The sequence below is a fragment of the Hyperoodon ampullatus genome (assembly GCF_949752795.1).
Source record: "Hyperoodon ampullatus genome assembly, chromosome: 9".
Taxonomy (NCBI): domain Eukaryota; kingdom Metazoa; phylum Chordata; class Mammalia; order Artiodactyla; family Ziphiidae; genus Hyperoodon; species Hyperoodon ampullatus.
The window spans coordinates 93,150,572-93,172,096 of NC_136922.1; the positions used below are offsets into that span (position 1 = coordinate 93,150,572).

The following is a 21,525-nucleotide window of genomic DNA, read 5'->3' on the forward strand; positions in this document are numbered from 1 at the left end:
CAGTTCTTAAAAGGCAAAAATCAGGATTTAACAACAAGAACGACAAAGTATTTCTCTACTGATTGCTGTAAACTCTTGAGAATCAGTGTGGTCTCAGCTGTAGCAACAGTGGCACCAGGGAGCGTGTTAGAAAAGCACCTGCGACTCACTGAATCAGAATCTGCATTTTAACATGATCCCCAAGTGAATCATATGCACATTAAAGCCTAAGAAAAAAACCCCATGATTCTCAACACCAGCTAGACAAGAAAATCTACTAGGAACTTAGACCAGTTAAGGGGTCCTGTCCTCACAGGCTCTTAGCATGGGGTGCAGCAGACATCAGTCTTTAAAAGCTGCCGGGGTTATTCTGACATGAAGCGAGGGCTGAGAACCACTTCTCTGAGCTAAGAGATGAGCCTCCTTGAAGAAAGTAAGGACAAGCTGAGATGCTATTTTTCAAACAAAAAAATAAAACTTCATCTCAAATAAATTCTCACCCACTGTGCTCCTCACACAAAGCCCAGGTAATCTCAGAGACCCTGATATGACTCTTGATGTTTTCCTAAACGTGTTCCACAAAAGACCTACATCAGAATCATGGGAGATGCTTGCTAACCGGTAGCATTCCTGGGCCTCACCCCAGACCCACTGCATCAGATTTTATGGGGTGGAGCATTTCTAACAAGTGTCTTCATGGGTTTTATTTACAAACAGTTTGAAAGCCTCTGGACTATAAGAAGGGAGTAAGGGGCACATATTCAAATAGAATTTACCGGGACTGAACACTAGTGTCAGGTGGAAATTTCCTGAATTTTCCTGAAACTGAAAATTCCTAGATAAGAATTCTAATGAATGATATTTCAAAGGTTCTCATCACTGAGGATGTCAAACAAATACAGAGGTCATGTTACTAATCTCAACTTGTCTGTAAGGTAAATAAAAGTGAATGGTCTCCCTTCTCCAAACAGAACATCACACTATGTAAGGCTTGAACACAGAATGGTCCACAGCGAAAAACTCCAGGTAAGAAAGGGTATGCCCCCCACCCCATTTCTCCTTCCTTGGGTTCACTTGCTTTGTTTTCACTGCCACCCTCTGTTCCCCTTTGGCTCTTTGTCTCAACTATGGCTCATTTGGGTCCAAGAGAATAAAAGGAGGAGGGAAAAACTATGAGGAAACGAGATTCAAAGGAACTGAGGAATAAGAAACTCCTTCCTCGGATTGCGTTTTGCCAGATGGGATGGTTTGCTTCATCCTCTGACTCCCCATCCTATGGCTGAATGTGCCTTCATCTGCAATGTGAAGGTCATGTTATGGTCACAGCTCAGGAAAGGCTAGCCCTGACAGGGGAGTCAGATCAGCCCTGACCGTGACTCTGCCCTGCTCACCACAATCGGGGGATCAAAGCTGTACCATCCTAACACTGAAGAAGGAACCGTAAATATATGAAGCCGCTGGAGGTCAGTTTGAATGATTCTAATTGTAGATGGGTGTTCGGAGTTCTTTACAGCTTTCTCCACATTTCACACTGTGCTTAGAAACAATGCACAATGTTCTTCATATTTATTAGGCTTAGTAAAGAGTTCTACTTCAGAGAGGAACTATATAGAAATTTAAAGCTTTGTAATATTAATTTTGATTTGGTTAGTCACACTTTTGAGAGTCCTAGATATTCCGGAGGTAACTTCATTAGGGCAATGCATTCACAAGCCAAAGTGCATCAGATGACAGCAAAGTCATGAAGCCTTTTGCATCTAACAACTGGCCATTTAAAAAATTTGAATACCTCACTGTGATCTCAAATTCCTCAAACTCATTTCAACCTCTTTCCCAAAATAATTTTTCCCTTTCCTGAAAACCCATCAATAACAAAGCCACTTTCCAGATAATGAGCTGGAAAATCTTGAGGCTCTACTTCCTTTTATGTATCCTATTCATCCACGTGCCCATCTATCCATTCATCCATGATCCACCATTAGTCCATCTGTCCACCCATCCACTGATCAATCCATCCATCCATTGAGCTATCCCTCTATCTGATTTTCTAAATTTTAAAAAAATTTTATTGAAGCATAGTTGATTTACAATGTTGTGTTAATTTCTACTGTACAGCAAAGTGATTCAGTTATATATATATATATATATATATATATATATATATATATTCTTTTCCATTATGGTTTATCACAGGATGTTGACTATAGTTCCCTTTGCTATACAGTAGGACCTTGTTGAGGGAAGGATTAGGAGTTTGGGATTAGTAAATGCAAACTATTGATATTATATATAGGATGTATAAACAAGGTCCTCTACCCGATTTATGCTAAGTGAATAGACTCCTGACTTATATATATATATTCTCTATGTGTCTAATTAATCTTCCATCATATTGCTCCTTTGTTTAAAAAATATTTTTCAAAATGAAAAACACTTTAAATAGCAAAAAACAAGTTTTCACTATATAAATCCAAAATCCTCAGCCGGGTTTTAAGACACTGCTCCATAGGTTCATTCTAACCTCTAATCACTTTTCTAGTAACTTAATATGCATCCTCTACTCACCATACTGTACTCACAATGAATCATTTTCATCACAACATCCCATCTTCTACACATACTGCTTATTAAACAATTATTTGTTCACTGCTCTATGCCGTATATTAGACATCATAGGTTCAGAGGTGCGGCCCCCAGCATTATGGACACTGTATCGTTGCAGTAAAGGCACACATGGAGCACTTGGGCTGCAATTCACATAATACAGGTGTGTGCCATGGACTATAGGGGCATAGTGTACAGGGCGATTAATTTTGAGCAATAGATCAGAAAGGTGCTACAGTAAAGGGTGAACAGAAATGTGACAAGAGAGGAGGAAGAGGGCATGGCTCTAGTTTTCTCTCCTCTGCACAACTAAGTAGTACCCATCTTCCATTTCAGCCACTTCCCTGACACCATTTCCTTATCACTCCCAAGTCACCGCTCGCCTCTGAACTTCCACAGCACTTGCGGTCTGATCCACTCAATTTACAACTCACATATATTTAACATTGCTCAGATTCTTTTCCCCATTTGCCCCTTTTGTGTCATTAACAAACACGATGTCCTTATCACTTAAGCGTCCATGAACTGTTTTCTATTTAGTGAAAGCGGAAGCAAACTTAGATCATCTCTGAAGTCCCTGTCTTTAATAATTTATACAGAGACTGAAACAGGAAGAGGCTGTATCTTAACTGGACCATCCCCTCCTCAAAAGCAGAGATCACCTACAATTTTCTGAATGCCCTAGGGAAAAAGCTTATGATAATTTAACAAAGGCATTTTATATAAAGACTGTTGTGATAAAATATATCAGACATGAATTAGCATGTGGTGCTCAGGTGGCCAAAATCATGGAGTTAATTACATTAGCTTTGCTCTGTTCCTCGGTCCCCAACCACACCCCCAATCCTAGTTAGGCTACAGTGAGACCAGAGCTAGAGAGGGGGTAAGATTCAGGGCAAACTGAACCTCACTCCTGAGAAACTCCTCCAGTGGTCGTGTCAGGATCACCATCATTACAACATGAAGATAATCATTTAGCAACTCAAAAGAGCAGAATGTTCAAAATAGATTATTTCTCTGCTTACAACACGTTTCTTTTCCCTGTTCTCTACAATGTTAATACAGACTTTTAACACAAGAATTATTATTAAGAATTTTGAAGAAAGGAAGGAAAGGAGGGATAATAGTTTCTTTAAATTACAAGCTCCCATAAGAGAAGCTTTACTATAATTAACGCGACCTGGAAAAATGCCCATTAACTTTAGTAATAAGAACATCGTTTTGGATCAATCCTAATTCTACGACTCCCCTCCTTATATGGGGTGACTAGACAGTTTTAAATCTTTTAGTTGTTTAGCGTGATACTTCAGGGAATCTTGTCTCAAAATGTAAAATGTGCACTTATCTTCATGGACACAGGAAATATTTTATCATCCAGTCTCACATGAAAAGAACAGAAAATCAGAGCCCACAGAAGAGTATTGATAAGAAGCCTCAGAGAGTGGGAAGAAAACTAGATTCTAGAACAATTTCTATCCTTTAAAGAGCTGTGTACTTTAGATATGTCATTAAATTTAACTTTTCTAAGGCTATTTCTTTTTTTTTTTTTTGCGGTACACGGGCCTCTCACTGCTGTGGCCTCTCCCGTTGCGGAGCACAGGCTCCAGATGCACAGGCTCAGCGGCCATGGCTCACGGGCCCAGCCGCTCCGTGGCACGTGGGATCTTCCCGGACCGGGGCACGAACCCATGTCCTCTGCATCGGCAGGCAGATTCTCAACCACTGCGCCACCAGGGAAGCCCTCTAAGGCTATTTCTTTATCCTCAAATGAGGTTGATAACTAATGATTCTATAGGACTTGGGCAAAGACCAAATGAAACCTGTGAAACATAATATAGTTTTGCTAGCCTTGCTGGTATCTGTTGCTCATGTTTATCATGAATAATAAATCATTAATCTCTCTTTCCTCTGAAGAGAGGGAAAAAAGCAGTCGGGTCTAAATTACAATAGAAAGAAAGAAAGATAAGTTCATAAAGGGCTTCCTAACTATAGGAGTTGAGAAACCTGAAACATATTAACTAAGAGTTTATAGAATGACCTTTCTTGAAAATCTGTAAGGAAAATATCAGCAGTTAGGTTTTTGAGTACCTCTAGTAAAGCCTTATGTGGAAGTAGAGGGATAAGTCCTAGAACCTCTAGGCTTTGCCTAGCCCAGTCATGTGTGAGGCTGTCCCTTGCTGGAGAAACTGGTGGTCTTCCAATGCTAGGGGTCCTACGTGGTGCTATTTTACTTGGTGTTGGGAAATGTGTTTTCAAGAAGGCATCGAAGCCTCCAGGTGAAACTCATGAAAACTGACTTACCTGGTTGCCTCCACTCTTGGGGTTCACAAACACAAGCAAAGGTTTCATGAGAGGAGAAGAGATAGGTTTTATCACAAAAGGGCGACCTTTGTTTTCCTAATGAAGAAAGAAAGCAGAACTATTGAGACATACGTCTGTGACTTGAAAGGCAGCCCCAAAACAATGTGAGAAATTACTAGCACCACCGCTACCCCCCAAAAAAACCCCACGCCCCCCAAAAAAACTCTGCATCTTGTTTCACAGGACTAACTCAAAGTAAGTGAGACAGTATCTCAAGCTATAACTTGCCCCCAAGAATTAAGCCACACTTTTGTTTTTATTCTGTATACTCAAAGCATTCTAGAAACGTTCCAGCTCTTATCTTCATCTTTATAATCTTTGGGATAATACTTCTACAGACAAGTGCAAATGCTCTGATTCTGGAATGGCAGGAGGTTTCATATAAATATATATATATATATATATATATATTTTAAAGGAATTTATATATTTATTTATATACTTTTATATATATATATATATATATATATATATATATATATATATATATATATTTTAAGGAATAGGCAGAATCCCAGTGTGGTTAGAATAAGGTGAAGGAGAGAGTGGCAGGAGATAGATCAGAAAAACGCGCTTGGCCAGGTCAAGTCAGACAGAGGCGGCTATGGAGAGGAGGATGGATCTCACTGGACCATCACCCTCAAGCACTTACTTCAGTTCCTCTTTTACTGGCTTTTCTTTTAAAGCTTGTTCTCTTCTTCTTCCGATTTGAAGCCTTCAGCGAGTTCTGTAGGGAAAGAAGGGACCACCTGAGCTCGCAGGCAGACAGCCCACGAGCTTTCCCATGCAGAACCATCTAGAAGATGACGGCAGCACATGCTGTTCGACGGCATGCTTCTCATGCTTTGACACTTCCAAGCCACTGCTCATGGGTAAGCCACACACAGAACCCAGTCGCGTGCTTCAGAGTGAGCGACTGACTTCCCACCACATGGAGAGGCAGGGACTTAGAACACTGGAGGCTCTCATGGACTCACATAACAACACACGTTATACCTGCCAACCCTCCCAGTAAAAATGGAAGAATCCCAAATTCTCTGAGGGGCTCCAGTCTCCCGCCCAACCAGGTCCGTCTCCCGCCCAACCAAGTTCAAGTTCATCTCCTGGTATGGAGATCACCTATGTGGAAATGTAAAAAAGGAGGCCATTTTTCACGTTTTCCTTTTTGGTTTTTTGTTTTTTTCCTCTCTTTTTACTTTTTATAGGGAATGACCTGTTCATAAAATGACTCAACCCCACTGGAACTTTATGATCCAACTCCCCTATCAGCATTAATGGCTTGGTTTTACTATGCAAAGACTCGAGTTACTTATAATAATAGAGTGGGAGTCACTGTTCTTCCTTTCTCTGGCTAAAGACCCATTGGTTTAAAAAGTCCTCCCTCCCCTGGTAACACTGATTTTTTTTTTCTTCTCATAGAATTGCATCCAACTTGCTGAAACACAGTGACCCCAAATTTACATTCCCAGTCTTTCTCTTTCTAGGGATTTTATGGACCACAACTTTGTGATTATTACAGCTATTTATCCTTAGTATTTGATACATATGCTTTGAGAAGAACCTCTCTCAGGGGACAGTCACAGCTCACTGGCTGAAGACAAGGCAAAGCCAGATTTAATTAGTGAAAAGTCAATAGTCAATTCGATTGCCATCTTCATAAAGGCAAGCTATTACTACCATGTCATAGAGTTTTACAGAGTGTTGAAAGCCTGAAATACAAAATTCTTAACTTTAAAGCTTATATAAGTATATACATCTGCATTGTTTGAGCAATTAAATGTTTTCAAACAGCTTGAAGAAACTTAGGTATTTATTCTTCAACATTTTAGAGTATCTTTTCTTAGCATTCAAAATAAACCTTAGTCTAGAGTACATATAGTAAAACATCCAAATTACAAGACTAAAACTATTTAGCTTTTATTTTACTTTCATTTGGACCATGAAAAAAGTTGATCTGTGGCCTGTGCTCACCAAGGATGAAGAAAACTTTCTTGGACCAACATTTGTCCCAAGGTTTTCTTCTCCCATCAGATTGAAAGGGTCTTCAGGTTCTCTGAATCTCCCCAGAAAAGAAATCGGAAGTTCATGGGTGTTCGAGATTCCAGGTGATTTCTCATCACTCACTCTAGACTATACTTCTCCTGCAAACAGATCTCCAAATTTCCGAATTCCTCTTTAAATGGGTGTACTATCTATCGTGCCTCTCTTTGGGAAACTTTTGCATTCTTCGAGTATTTGCTATATTTTGACGACTTTCAGTTTTATTAAAAGGGAAGAAAAATTACTCGGAACCTTTAAACTTTTAATCAGCCAAATATTCCAAGAAGAATGCTGAAAACTATTAGACCGACAGAAGCAGTATCTACTTGATAGCACTCAGTGATGCTCTGAGTGCTGGTACTTGGGCCCCAACAAACATTCTTATTTAATTTGTTTGGGGTGAAGCCCAGGCAAAGATACTTTTTAAAAGCTCCCCAGAATAGAACAGAATAATCAAATAAATTGAAAGCTCCGCAGGGAATTCGAACGTATAGCCGGGGTTGAGAACCCCTGTTTGAAGTACAAAGGGCAGAGTGAATAGCCATATGTACTGTGGTAAAGCCAATCACTGCGGTGAGGAACGTGAGGTGTGGGATCTGCCAGGCTCAGTGTGAATTCTGAACCTCCCTGTCACTTAGCTCTGTGACCTTGGCCAAGTCAGTTAAACTTCTGAAATAACAGTTTCTTAATTTTAAAATGAAGTTGATAATACCTACCTCACAGGACAGTTGTGGAGTTTAAACAAGAAAAAGGATGTGAAGCAGTTAACTTGGTATCCATCCCATGAGAAGCGCTTCCATAAATGTCAGTTGCCTCATTCATAGCTCTATATCCCCAACACCCAGCACAAATGCCTGGCACACGGTATGAACTCAAATCATTGTGGAAATAATAAACCAATATTTTAGAGTTCACAACATTGAGTGAGCCTTTCCTGATTTTGAAAAGGATCCTTAGGAAGTGAGTGATTGTCTCCTAACTTCTTTGCTGTTTTCGTTCATTTAGTGCCAAGAGCAAGGCAGGACCCCAAGTGCTTGAAGGAACACACTGTCGGCCTTGGTTCTTGACAGGACTCAATAATTAAACTCCAAGAGATAGGTCGAATGGATCAAGCTGAGGTTGTTTCCTAAACTTGCCTGATCATAGAAATCATAGTCCTTCAGGTGATTCTGATGATCAAGTATGTTTGAGAAACAGAGGGTTAGAAAAACACATCAAAATAAGGCTTGATGTCTGAAAACAGGGCAGGCGGGGAACTCAACTCCAACAGGGAACAGACACACAAAACGGCCTTTGTTTTAGACATAGATACAAGTGCTTCTGAGCCTCACCGAGCCACACGCATCTGAGGCCATCATCCCACAGAACAAGGAGGGGGCAAAAATAAAGCACAGTGGTTGACTTACAGTACCTGGACGCTTCTATGTGAGCTCTGAGTAAGCTTACAGCCCTACGGATGGTCAAATAGCAAAAGATAAGCAGTATGGAACTTCACAGCACACATCCAAATTCCCCAGGCTTCCTTCTGTTCCCGTGTAAATATGTATCTCTGTCTCAATATATCACTTCTTTTAGAAGGCAGCGTAATTCAATGAGGAACAGATGGATGTGAAGGCAGATTCGGGTTGTGTTTTGGCCAAGACAAGTCTTCTAGCCTTGCTTATCCACACTATCACTTACCCTGCCTGGTCAGTATTGTGAGAGCTAAACAAAACAACATGCTTTCCAAGAATGTACAAATTATGCCAAGACATTATTGTCTAGAATTGTTGGTGATACAGTCAAGAAACCTTTAATACTTGTCCTGTGTCCTAAAACAAAGCAGCCCTCTTAACAAGAGTGGCTAACTCAGTGATACAAAGGGTTCACTTTGCAAGTTCAACACTTTCCAAACAGTGAAATACTGTGCTCTCATTTGGATTTTTACATTCTTCTGATTCCAACAGCATTCACCCCCTGTACATTCTGTGTCCACTCTTTTGTTAAAGTCCTAAGAAAAGATAAAGGCTTTTTGTTTTCTTGTACCAGGTATTGGGCAGAATTACCTTGCCACAAAAATAATCCTATCAACACAATCTTTATCCTAGTTAGGACTCCTTCCTGGGCTGTTACAAAATCTTATGGGTGAATCACTCAGCTGTGAATGAAGCCTAACGTACTACTCTTATTACTCTTCAGGGATTTCCTCAGGTGATGGGATCACAAAGGATCTAAATAATAACAGATCTAAAGAGAAGATATCTCACTTCATCATTCCAAATGGAGCCCTCCTCCATCATACACTGGACAAAACTTTGATGGATAATAAGAGGGCGATCCATGGACTTTGTCTATTAAAGAACGTTCTCACTTTGCCCTGCTTCAGCTATACCATTGCTGCAAAGGTTGTTGTGAGGACAGGTAAGCAGAAGAATCAATAAAACTCATTCCAAAGTTAAGGACAGGGTCTCCACAGCTTCTCAGGCATATTTGGCCAAATCACAGCAAGTATCGCTTGACCTTTAGAACTAATCAAAGGAAGTCACTTGGGCATTGAGGGAGATTGTTGGCCATTGCTATTACATAGCATGGGGTCCCCAGCATTTTAAGATCATCCAATCATAAGGAATAAGGACTAGCATGAAGAAAGGCAATGCAAGGCTAGGCAGGAGTTGATAGCGACATTTTTATAAGTAGACCATTAGAAAGAATATAAATATCCATTGGTAAGAAGTTGGCTTATATAAACTGTAAAATATCCAGTGTGGGATATATACAGTAGTTTTAAAAAAGAGTCAAATCTGTATGTATTAATATAGACTTTTCCCTATGATTTTTTTTTAACTGGGAAAGCCAAATTTTAAAGCATTAAGTGGAGAATGATGTTAGTTATTAAAAACGCACACCTTTAGTGTCCCCCCGCCAAAACTTGACCCACAAAAAGTTCATGTCACACAGGTCTTGCTCCACCAGCTCCAAGTGCTTACACTCGCATTTGAACATCTTTAACTCATTCATCCAGTCAAAATATCATCTGCTAACATTTTCAGTCCAGAGGACAAACACTGACATCTGTAACTTTAAATATAACGTTTACTTTATATCAACAGATTCAGGTTTGGTTGTTGAAATTTGGTTTTCTTGTCATTTTAATTCCTTCCAGTCATCTACCGTCCATCATCTTTTAACTTCTAGGTCTAAGTAATCTGGTGATGAAACCCAGCAAATCATCCAGGCAGCCCTCATTTCCCTTACCATCAAACTTTCATGCAGCTCCCAACTCCACAGCTGGTCACGGAGTAATTATCCACTCAGAACCAGCCATCTTTCAACAGAGAAGGAAAATATATGGTTTAATTCCACCTCTTTACAACCCACTTTTCCTGACCATTATACACTCCAGCAGATTTCCTTTACTCTTCTTCTCTCGAGTCATCTGTTTAGACACAAACATCACAAATAAAGCTGACTTTATTTGATGACCCATCTTCACTGCTGTTCTCAGTTATGTCCTATCAACTTGCATTGTCCTTCCTCATCCCTCCTCCCAGGGACGCCGCCCACATCCTTCAAAACCAAGCACAAACGACAGATTTTCCAGTGAGCCTAGGCTGCTCTCCATGACTGAAGCTGCTCAATTCTGCTTCATGTCTCCACTGTGTTTCTACATCTTAGGTGGCATTTACCTCTCTCCGCCTCAGATGTGTAGGCGTCTCACTGACCAGGGCTATTTCAACCAACCTGTCTGGCCCCTTCCTCTCACCACCATATATGTATCTCTCCCAAGAGATGAACACTGATCAAAAAGACAAACCTTCCCAGACATCTGAAAGCTACTCTTTTATTAAAGATTTACATGTGGCTGAATTCCTCTCCAGAATCCACAAATACCCTGACCAATGATTTAGATTGTTGTGTCTATTTTCCCCACTGGGGAGTACACTCTTTGTGGACATCAAATGAACATCTGATTCATCTTTGGACCTCTCACTGCATGTAACAGCATCTTTGAATGTGGTTAATTAAACATTTACTTAATTCAATTAAGCCTCTTCTTTATCATTTTTAAGCAGTATCATAGAGAAATATAGAAATATATAAAGGAAAGATATATAAATTCTAAAAGTTGAAAAAAACATTTTATCTGTTCTTTGTCTACTTTCCAAATTCTATTTTTTTGATCATTTCCCAATAACTCCAATAAATTCTCTAATCTTACTGCTTCCACACCATCACTAACAGGTTGCCACCCATACTCCACACTCTACAAACTATAGTTTTTATGGTCATCAATGCTCTGGTCCCCAACACAAGGACTTTTCTCAATCCTTGTTATTTTTTTCATGTCTACAGAATTTAACATTGATGATTGCCCTATTTTTCTTTTCATTTTTAATAATGAAACTTTAATGCAATCATAGCTCTCTATCTTGCAGGATTCTCTTCCTCCTCTCACTTTCTGGGTATGGATGTTCCCCCAGTCTTCTTCCATTCTTTTATTCAGTAAATGATCAGGTCTTGACTCTCTCTCATAGGATAGGCATTGTGCTAGTGAATACACAATCCCACTACAGTGTGAAATACAACAGTTACAGTAGTATTTCAAGGTGCACTTGGAAACAGAGTAGGTGCCAGGCTATGGCCCCTATTCTTGTCTATTTCTACCCTCTCCATTGGAAATCTTACCCTCTTTACATCCTCTTTCACAGTAATACAGACGGTTCAGGGATCAATAACTTCTGTCTTGATCCCCGTATGACTACCCACTGTTGCTATCTGCTGTTGTGCGGCTTCACCTGATACCCTGCACCCCTAAAAGTCAACAAGAAGGAAAATAACAAGAGCTAGCATTTGAGTGGTTACAATGAGCCAGGTGCTGTTCTGTGTGTTTTATTTTTTTCTTTTTTAGTTCATTAGTCCTCACGAAAGCCCTATGAGTTAGGTACTAGTATTATTTAACCTTTGCAGCTGAGAAACTGAAACAGAAGGGATTAAGTTGAGATTAACCAAGTTATTAAGTGGCAGAGCAAGGTTATGAATCAGGCAGCCTGGCTTGCAAGCCAGAGCTCTTCAGCACTACTCTATTGCCACCCTGCCCCCAAGCTCATCATACACTACCCTTTACATAGAACTTAGTTAATTGATTAAATTACCTAATGGCGTTGGAGCCCAGAGGAGGAGGGACCACCAAAATTTTAAAGCTCACTGATTCAGCAAGGCTGGCTACAGTAACACAGTAAGGCAGCATGGCATATCATTAAAAGCTTGGTTTCCAGAATCACAATTCTTGGGTTCAAATGCCATCTCAAACTATTCAATAATTATATAGTCCCAGCTAATTTATTTGACTTTTCTATTCCTTACTTTCCTTAGCTGCAAAATGGGACTAATAGGATACCTGCCCCACAGAGCACTGTGATGATGAGATACTGAAGGTAAAGTACTTAAAATATTTCCTAACACATGTAAAGCATTCAATAAATGTTAGCTTTCATTCTTATTATTACGATGTTCTGAATCATAGAAGATAATAAAAAGGTGCGTGATGAAAAAAATTTTGGACTTTAGCATCCAGACTGTGAACTACTCTCCAAAAAACACCCCCATCAATCATCCACTTAATAAAAGTTGCTAAGATACCAACTTATTATTCTGAAATTTTAAGGGCAAACAAGTAAGCATTTTTTATGTATTTGCTGGTAATAAGGGAAAGGTCTCTTTATAGAAAAATTGTAGCTAAAAAATGAAGAGTAAAAACTGGAAAAAATCACCCTTTAGCAACCCCTAATGAAATAACAGATTTAGGTAACAATCCTTAATGGATAAAATTATAGATGAAAGACAGATAACTTTATAATAGATGGATTAGGATGACAGCTCCTGAATTCACAGATCAATCTTAACATCACTAAGAGTGAACAACCTGACATTATGTTCCTTTAAAAGCTACACTATAGAAAAAGATACCATTACCCATATAGTCCTTTTGCCAAGAAATTAAACCTGAATCTAATGTCTTTATATCTAAATATTTCTACAAGAAATATGGGCCATACGGAAAATCATTTTAAAACACAATAAGGATACAATCAGCCAAAATTAAAATATGAGATATTCTACAGGTAAAGTGACCCAATTTATTCAATAAATAAATGGCAGGGAAAATAAGAGAGGAGATTGCTATAGATTAAAAGAGATTTAAGAGATCAGTCAACAAAAGGAAGTTGTAGACTTTGGATCCTAATTTGAAATAATAACTGTTAAAAAAAGATATATTTGAAACAACCAGAAAATATTTTAAGGATGCCACCTCAAATTATTTACTTTTGATGGGTGAGATAATTGTATGTAGTTGTCTTTCTAAAGTGTTATCTATTCGGGAAACAAAATGAAGCATTTACAGATTAAATGGTATGCTAAAATCTGCTTTAAAATACTCTAGCAAAAGAAAAAAAGGAAGACTTCCACTCTGGAGAAGACAGAGTAAATGGGGTGGGACCAGGAGAAAAATGGATGTGGCTCTGAAAAGGTAACATAGGGATACCTGCGGTGATGGAATTGGTCTGTGTCTTGACTAATCAATGTCAAGATCCTTGCTGTGATGTTATACTATGATCCTGCAAGATGTTACCATGAGGGGAAAGTTTGTAAAGGGTACATGGGATCCTTCAGTGTTATTTCTTACAACTGCACGTGAATCTCAAAACAAATTTAACTACAAAAAAGAAAACATGGTGTGGCAGGGGTTAGACGAAACAATAATAGCAGAAAAGTTCAGGGTTATACACTTTTATGCGCAAGTGTCTTATTTAGTTATTTTAATGTTTATTATTATCAGCAATGCAGATCAGTTCCTTTTCAGAAAAGATGAATATAGAAAAGGATGTTTAATGATATAATATACCAATAACTAAGGGTTATTATTTAGACACAGGATGAGAAAAGCATTGATTGAAATGAAGACTAAGAAGGACCTGACCTCAAACAGGAATGTATCAGGTATATGAGGTCTTGGTTCCAGAATTCTGACAGTGAGTTAGAATCTGTATATTTAAATGTAATGTTGAACAAGACACATAGTAAAGAAGTGCTTTTATAGGAAGAGATGAATGAGTATGATGTTTTGTCAGTAGTATTCCTTATAGGAAAGAAATAAGTGACCAGTTAGAAAGAAGTGACGACTAATGTGTTATTGAATATTGCAACAGCAATTCAGGATGTGAAATGATAATTGCAGAGTTTGTATTTCAAGTCAAATTTCTGTATTATCTGTGGTGTTTCAGGTATAGAATCTGTTTTATGTCTTTATGAACACTAAAAATATCTGTGACACCAAAAAAAAAAGTTCATGGTTATGGAATTCATTATGATCTTCTCTTTCTCTTCACTTGCTTGAAAATTTCCACAACCAAAGAATTTTTAAAGTTTAGAAAGGTAAACTTAGAATTCCTCTGCAGAGTGGTAGTCTTCTGATTTTTCTGTTCTATCTTCAGGGGCCCAAATCCCATACCACTAGGTCATGCTACACACTCGTGCTAGTTGTTTTCTTCTAAAATACAGTTTTACTCTATCACTCCTTTGCTTAAAAGGATAAAGTTTACATGAATCAAAATTCTCTCCCAGTCAGGCCTGAGCAACCTTATGCTCATCCCCTACACACCTCCTGCACAAACCTTCCACTGCAGTCAACCTAGTCTCACAGTCCCATGAAGATAATTTTGGACAAAGTTTCCTGGCTTGTGCCATTCTCCTGTTTGTCATTTCCTTCTCCACTGACCTCAATCCCACCCATCTTTAAGGAGGCAGAATGAAATCCACCTGCTTCATGAAGCGCTCCCTGATCTTTTTTTTTTTTTTTTGCGGTACGCAGGCCTCTCACTGCTGTGGCCTCTCCCCTTGCAGAGCACAGCCTCCGGATGCGCAGGCTCAGCGGCCATGGCTCACAGGCCCAGCCACTCAGCGGCATGTGGGATCTTCCCAGACTGGGGCACGAACCCGTGTCCCCTGCATCGGCAGGCAGACTCTCAACCACTGCGCCACCAGGGAAGCCCCTGATCTTTCCTTAAAATAACTATATGGTTCTTCAGAGCAAGGATTGTGTATTATATCACAATGCCTAGTAGCCTTCTTGATACCATCAAGGTTTTTGATGAAAAACGTGTTGATTTAACTGAATATTTACTATACAGCACATGGAGAGATTACTGAATTTTAGGGGAAAAACACATACAAAGAAGTAAAAATGTTAAAGAGGTTTTAAAATAACACCAAATTGGAAATCAGTACACCTGAATCTCAGACATAGTACTGTAATTGACTTGCTATGCCACCTTGGACAACTTATTTCGCATCTCGTGACATTCAGCTCTAAAATGTAAAAATAACTAGATGTTTCATTTTTAATGTGTAGATACTGTACTCGCCTCTGGAAAACGGTTCCCAAGGGCTTCCATGGATTGTGATGATTCCTACATGTTACTCATCAGAGGCAAAACTTTTATATAAAACACATGAAGCAAAACAGTGTCCCTGATCCACCAGTTTTTAAATAAAACTGAGTCAATGAGAATACACTACATGATAATTTTGGAGACCATCTGAAGTAGGACTGCCATATCTTTTTTTTTTTTTTTTTTTTGTGGTACGCGGGCCTCTCACTGCTGTGGCCCCTCCCGTTGCGGAGCACAGGCTCCGGACGCGCAGGCCCAGCAGCCATGGCTCACGGGCCCAGCCGCTCCGCGGCATATGGGATCCTCCCAGACCGGGGCACGAACCCGTATCCCCTGCATCGGCAGGCGGACTCTCAACCACTGCGCCACCAGGGAGGCCCTAGGACTGCCATATCTTTTAAAGATACTACATTCTAGAAGGCTCCCTAAGATACCCGCACCCCGGGGGTGGTATAATCTTCTCCCTGTAACATTAAAAGTCTGCCATCCCATAACTTGGGGATGACTATCTAAGATGTACAGTACAAAGGCAGAAACGTTTCTATCACACATTAGGACCTTGTTGAAAAACTACCAAGGTCTCCCAGAATATAGCAGCAGAGACTCTCCAGGACAGAAAGTACAATGAGGATGGAATACAGAATGAGATTAGATGTTCAGAGGATAAATTCTACTTTGCCTTAAGAAAAGAGTGCTGCTCTCTAAGCAGGCCTTGTGTGCTGGGGAAGGTCATGACCCACAGTCTGCATTCGGGTTGGAACTGGTGGTAATAGCAACCAAACAATGGCACAGAGCGCCCTCACAGCCACTCCCTGGGGTTGCCCAGGCTGGAAGAGAAGAGAGTTGTGTGAGAATCAGCTGTACCCACTACGGGTCCTTAATGAATTCAGGAGAGCACCCATCAAAGAGAACATTAGCACCTGAGTGGGGAGGAAACACTCCTGCTGCGGAACTTTGATTTCTTTAGGAGGTGGAGGCTGGTTCCATGAGAGAGCCCAGCGCAGAACTGTGATGGGCTAATGGGATGCACTGGGAAGCATAGGACCTTGGGGATGAGTGAGCAGAGATTGTAAGAACCCAGAGATTCGTCAGGGGGAGAAAAGCAAGAAGCAGCAGTCACTTTTTCTCTGTGCTGTCCCAGCAGCACCAGGGTTCCGGCAGTTACCTGAGGTTTCTTCACCTTAATGATCCAGGTGGGCGGGACAATAACAGCAGCGTGAGCCCCCAGGGAGCAGGGTTCCTCAATCTGATGCAGCATGAAGCAGGTCACCTTATTGTGAAACTGAAGGGAAAAACAGGCCAGTAAACAATTCTGTGCAAAGGACGATGATGCCACAAGAAGGAATAAGTACATGTATACACACACACACACACACACTCTCTCTCTCTCTCTCTGAGGTCACACGCTCTCCTCACTGCCCAACCAGCCCCAGGAACTTAGAGACCAGATTTCAAATTCATTCCACTTTACAAACTGATAACGATTGATAACAAGAAATCCATCTTACAGGACAAGCCAGCTAAAATTTGATAAGCTTTTAATAGGATATTTACATAAAGATGTTAGAGACTTGGAGGGGTCTATGAAGGCTAACTTTGCACATAATTTTGTTTCACTTGGCTTGCGCTGGTCACAGACTTGGTTGATCTGGGACGATGTCCAGAAGGAAACGAAGGCAAGCAGAAAGGCAATGCTGACCATCTGCCTCACCTTTTTCTATCCATAGATGTAAATCCTTCCCAGGTAGTCCTTCCAGTGTAGGGGGCCCAGGAAAGAAGATGTCTCTTCTAGAGAGTTGTTAATCCGAGAGGGAACAAAAAGACTGTTTCTGCTAGGTTTGTCCAGGACCACTGAAAAAATAATGGTCCTGTCATACTTGGCAAGTCTAAAGTGCTTTTGGTTTTTGAAAGGAAGTAAAAGTAGACTAATGATCACAATGATACCGCAGTTCTAGGGGCCTAAGTTTATACCCCAATGGACTGAGTAACCTTAGGCCAATCACTTTTTTTTTTTTTTTAGATGTTGGGGGTAGGAGTTTATTTTTATTAATTATTTATTTTTGCTGTGTTGGGTCTTCGTTTCTGTGCAAGGGCTTTCTTTCTCTAGTTGTAGCAAGCGGGGGCCACTCTTCATCGCGGTGCACGGGCCTCTCACTATCGCGGGCTCTCTTGTTGCGGAGCACAGGCTCCAGACGCGCAGGCTCAGTAGCTGTGGCTCATGGGCCCAGTCGCTCCGTGTCAATGTGGGATCCTCCCAGACCAGGGCTCGAACCCGTGTCCCCTGCATTAGCAGGCAGATTCTCAACCACTGCGCCACCAGGGAAGCCCAGGCCAATCACATTTTCAATCATCTTTTTTGGTGACTGTAAAGTGATAATGAGTGGTAACATTTGTTTTCTAATAAACATAAAATCCCCATTAAATTAACATTAGCTTCTACTTGGCTTATACTTACTATGACCACATAATTTATCATCTTAACTGAAACAATTTTAAGAATGAAAGGGAGCACTGGTAATAATTATGCTGGAACAGCAGACATAAATTAGGGCTGTTTCAGGAAAACTGGCAAATATAGCCACCCCAATTATGTCACATCAGGGAAATTGTCTTTATCGCTGAATATCTTCAAGATCTGACATGATCCATGGCAAATTACTAAAGCAATTAATTAAGCGTGAAATACTAATTAATAAGATAATAAATAATTCCCCCTACCACCAGTTACTTGTGATCTGCAAACAATTTGCTATACCAGAGAAATGTCATTTCAGTTCCTTCTTTGGAAAGTGATTTTCTTTTAGCAATCCAAATATACCCCCAAATGAATGGCCATTGCATTTCTAAAATGGTAGGGATCTCAGAGACTGCCTACTCCAACTCTCTCAATTTATACCCGAGTAATCTCTAATCTAGAGAGACTAAGAGGTATGTCCAAAACTGCAGGACTTTTAAGTGGTAGAGTCAGGACCTGAATCCATGAAACCCAGCTCCCAATCCCAGTTTTATTTTCTGCTGCAGGAAGCACCCATAGAAGGCACTTAATTGTTTGACATCAGATATACTAGAAGGAATTACCTGTAGTGTTAAAATACACCACCACTGTAATCTGTCTTAAAATGTTTTGTGTTTTCAGTCCTTGAAAAATCACGTTGTAAACCTGGGAAACTCAAAGATATCAATACTTGGAATTGACCAAAACTCTGCCACAGGGGTCAATCGAAAGTTGTTTTTCAGTGATTCAACTGGACTACAGATTAATAAAAAGAGAGCACATGTGTTCACTGTCAAGTGGGATTGAGTTCCCAAATTAAATAACCCTGGATCAACCACCTAACCACAACCTGGCAGCTACAGGGGCACGAGCAGGCACAGCCTTGTCTGAGGCCAGCTTGATGCCATTTGGCAAGTAACATCTCACCAGATCAGGGAAACCAGCAGCACAGACAGAGTTGGGGACCCCTGGGCCCTAAATCTGCTTCTTCCTGTCCAGGTGGAGATACTGCTTTGATGGTATAGTCTCATTCAAGGACTAGGATGGCCTTATGTTTGTGAACATGTTCTTGAACAGAAGCACAAAGATTATTTGTGTAACAATTAACTGAAAGGAGATGGAAATGCCAAGAATAAAAAATGTGCCAGGAGGGTGACACAGCAAGCACTGAGCTTTCCAGACCAAGGCGTCCCTACCTAGTGACAGCAGATCCTCCTGACATGTGCGGGCCTAGGGAAATTATGCCAGAGAGATTATTAGGTTGAACCTGATGGAACTGCCAAAATTCAAAAGTTTTTGACCCACAAAAATGTCAGTTTCATGTGTTTCAACTAAATGCATCTTCTGCTCCTGCCCTATGGCTTTGTTTCACTAGGTAAAGCTGTTGTGTGTAGAGTCCTGATGTTTTCCTTCAAACCCTTACCCTCGCTAAAACAGCACAGCCCTTTCTTTTCAGGTTAGCTGTGCAGTGAGGGGACAATGTATCGCAATTATACAGTCATTCAAAAAAAAACAAAAAGGTGAATTGAGAGATTAGAGCAGACTTTTTCTATAAAAGGACTGGATAGTAAATATTTTAGTCTTACAGGGTCATACTGTTTCTGCTCCAACTACTCAACTCTGCTGCTGTAGCATGAAAGTAGCCAGAGATAATACATAAAGGATGGGCATGGCTGTGCTCCAATAAAACTTTATTTATAGGGCTTCCCTGGTGGCGCAGTGGTTGAGAGTCCGCCTGCCGATGCAGGGGACACGGGTTCGTTCCCCGGTCTGGGAGGATCCCACATGCCGCGGAGCGGCTGGGCCCGTGGGCCATGGCCGCTGGGCCTGCGCGTCCGGAGCCTGTGCTCCACAACGGGAGGGGCCACGACAGTGAGAGGCCCGCGTATCGCAAAAAAAAAAAAAAAAAAAAAAAACTTTATTTATAAAAACAGGCAGCAGTCAGATTTGGTCTACAGGCCATAGTTTGCCAACTTATGAGTTAGAGTATACATTGTCTAGTTAAAGAAAAAAACAGGTCCATAGGCAAACAAAAAAATGAACCATCTAGTTGGGACAGAGCTGTTAAAAAATGAAAAAAAGATGAGAGGAAAAGTAAATAGGGAAATTACCATTGGATCCTGATCAGTATATATGTTCAAATGTAAGAAAGACTTACATTTCAATGAGCATACAGCCAACTATAACAACATCGAAACCTAAAGAAGGATACAAGACCACTCTTATCCTAACATAGCCCCATTATAAAAAAAAAAAGTTGCCTATATCCAAAACAGAAGAACCAAGATGCCTGAATTTCTGTGTCAGAGGGATTATCTAAGGTTGCAATCTCCCACTATAGGAGTCATCGACAATCTAGTGTAGTGGGGAAAACGTGGCATAGGAGTGAAAAGCCCTCGATTCTAAACCCAGGGATAGAACCAGGAGAGGATTTTCCAATCTGTGATCCCAGGCTTCAGTGTATAAAGGGGTTAATTTATAGTTTTTTCCAGCTCATTTATGCTATAGTTCTATAGTTTTGATCTGTCTTCCTTCCTCCACAGATCCTATGAGAGAGATAGCACATAAATAAGGATAACGTTCCACTTACAGACAGGAACTCCAGCAATGACGTAAGTCGATTTTGATAAAACACGAGCCCACTTTATTTTATCCCCAAACTTACCGCCTGCTTGCACCAGGAACAGCTGATAGCCACAATCTCTTTACTGTGGAAGGAGAATTTTTGCTGGAAGCCCTGGGATGTCAGAATAAGAAACAGAGAATTAAAACCACTTCAAACACAGTATGCATCTGCCCTCCTGAAGTCCAACAAAGTAAGGCCAGGCTTAAGGTAACTGGGATGGCAAATGCCACACTCGGCACTGCGGCATCTCTAAATTCTACCACGCAAGAGTTTCCTATCCCCAAATCCTCTGGAGTGTGAGAGAGGAGGCACCAGCATTCCCTTAACGCTACTCAAAGTCAGACACAAAAATCAGCTCGGTGCTTTGTGACCGCCGGGAGGGGTGGGATGGGGGGGGAGGGAGACGCAAGAGGGAGGGCATATGGGAACAGATGTATATGTATAACTGATTCATTTTGTTATAAGGCAGAAACTAGCACACCATTGTTAAGCAGTTATACTCCAAAAAACAAAACAAAACAAAAAAAAACACGTTGTTCTTTTTCTCCCAAGTAAATGAGGTTCTGATGCATTTTTATTGTAAGTAAAAGAAAGAGCCACTTTTGGTTCACATGACTCTGTATAATGGTCATCCATCTCAGAGGTTCTATACAACCTGAACATGGAGAACCCACAAAGAGAAATGAAGCATGAGAGAGGCAGGTGACCTAGAAGTGAGAGTCTGGGAGATGCCCCAGGGTAGAGGAGGAAATGCAAACTCTTTCATCATACCCCGGGATGTTGGACTCAAAACAAGCAGCTTTCAATTTCCATTTTTTGCCAGCAAGCAGCAATGAGATGAATGGAATAGCAAACACAATCCTCTTAATGAACAAACAGAATTACTTTTCCATCGAGAAAGGAAGAGATGCTTTTTGGCTGCTTCTGTCCCTAAATAATTACCAGAGAGAAGTACACAGTAACACTCAAGGAATTTTTTTTAGCTTTCCCAA

The 21,525-nt window shown here is 40.5% G+C and overlaps 1 protein-coding gene across 2 annotated transcripts in view; it reads right to left on the minus strand.

Annotated features, from left to right (window-relative positions):
* DGKI (diacylglycerol kinase iota) overlaps positions 1-21,525 on the minus strand; it is a gene marked incomplete at both ends in the record, with an annotated part of 451,691 nt that overhangs the window by 208,751 nt on the left and 221,415 nt on the right. For both annotated transcript variants that reach the window (XM_079711562.1, XM_079711561.1), the window contains 4 exons: positions 4,885-4,980; positions 5,597-5,671; positions 16,579-16,695; positions 20,573-20,644. In XM_079711562.1, coding sequence (XP_079567688.1) covers positions 4,885-4,980; positions 5,597-5,671; positions 16,579-16,695; positions 20,573-20,644 — 360 coding nt within the window. The remainder of the gene's footprint in view (positions 1-4,884; positions 4,981-5,596; positions 5,672-16,578; positions 16,696-20,572; positions 20,645-21,525) is intronic.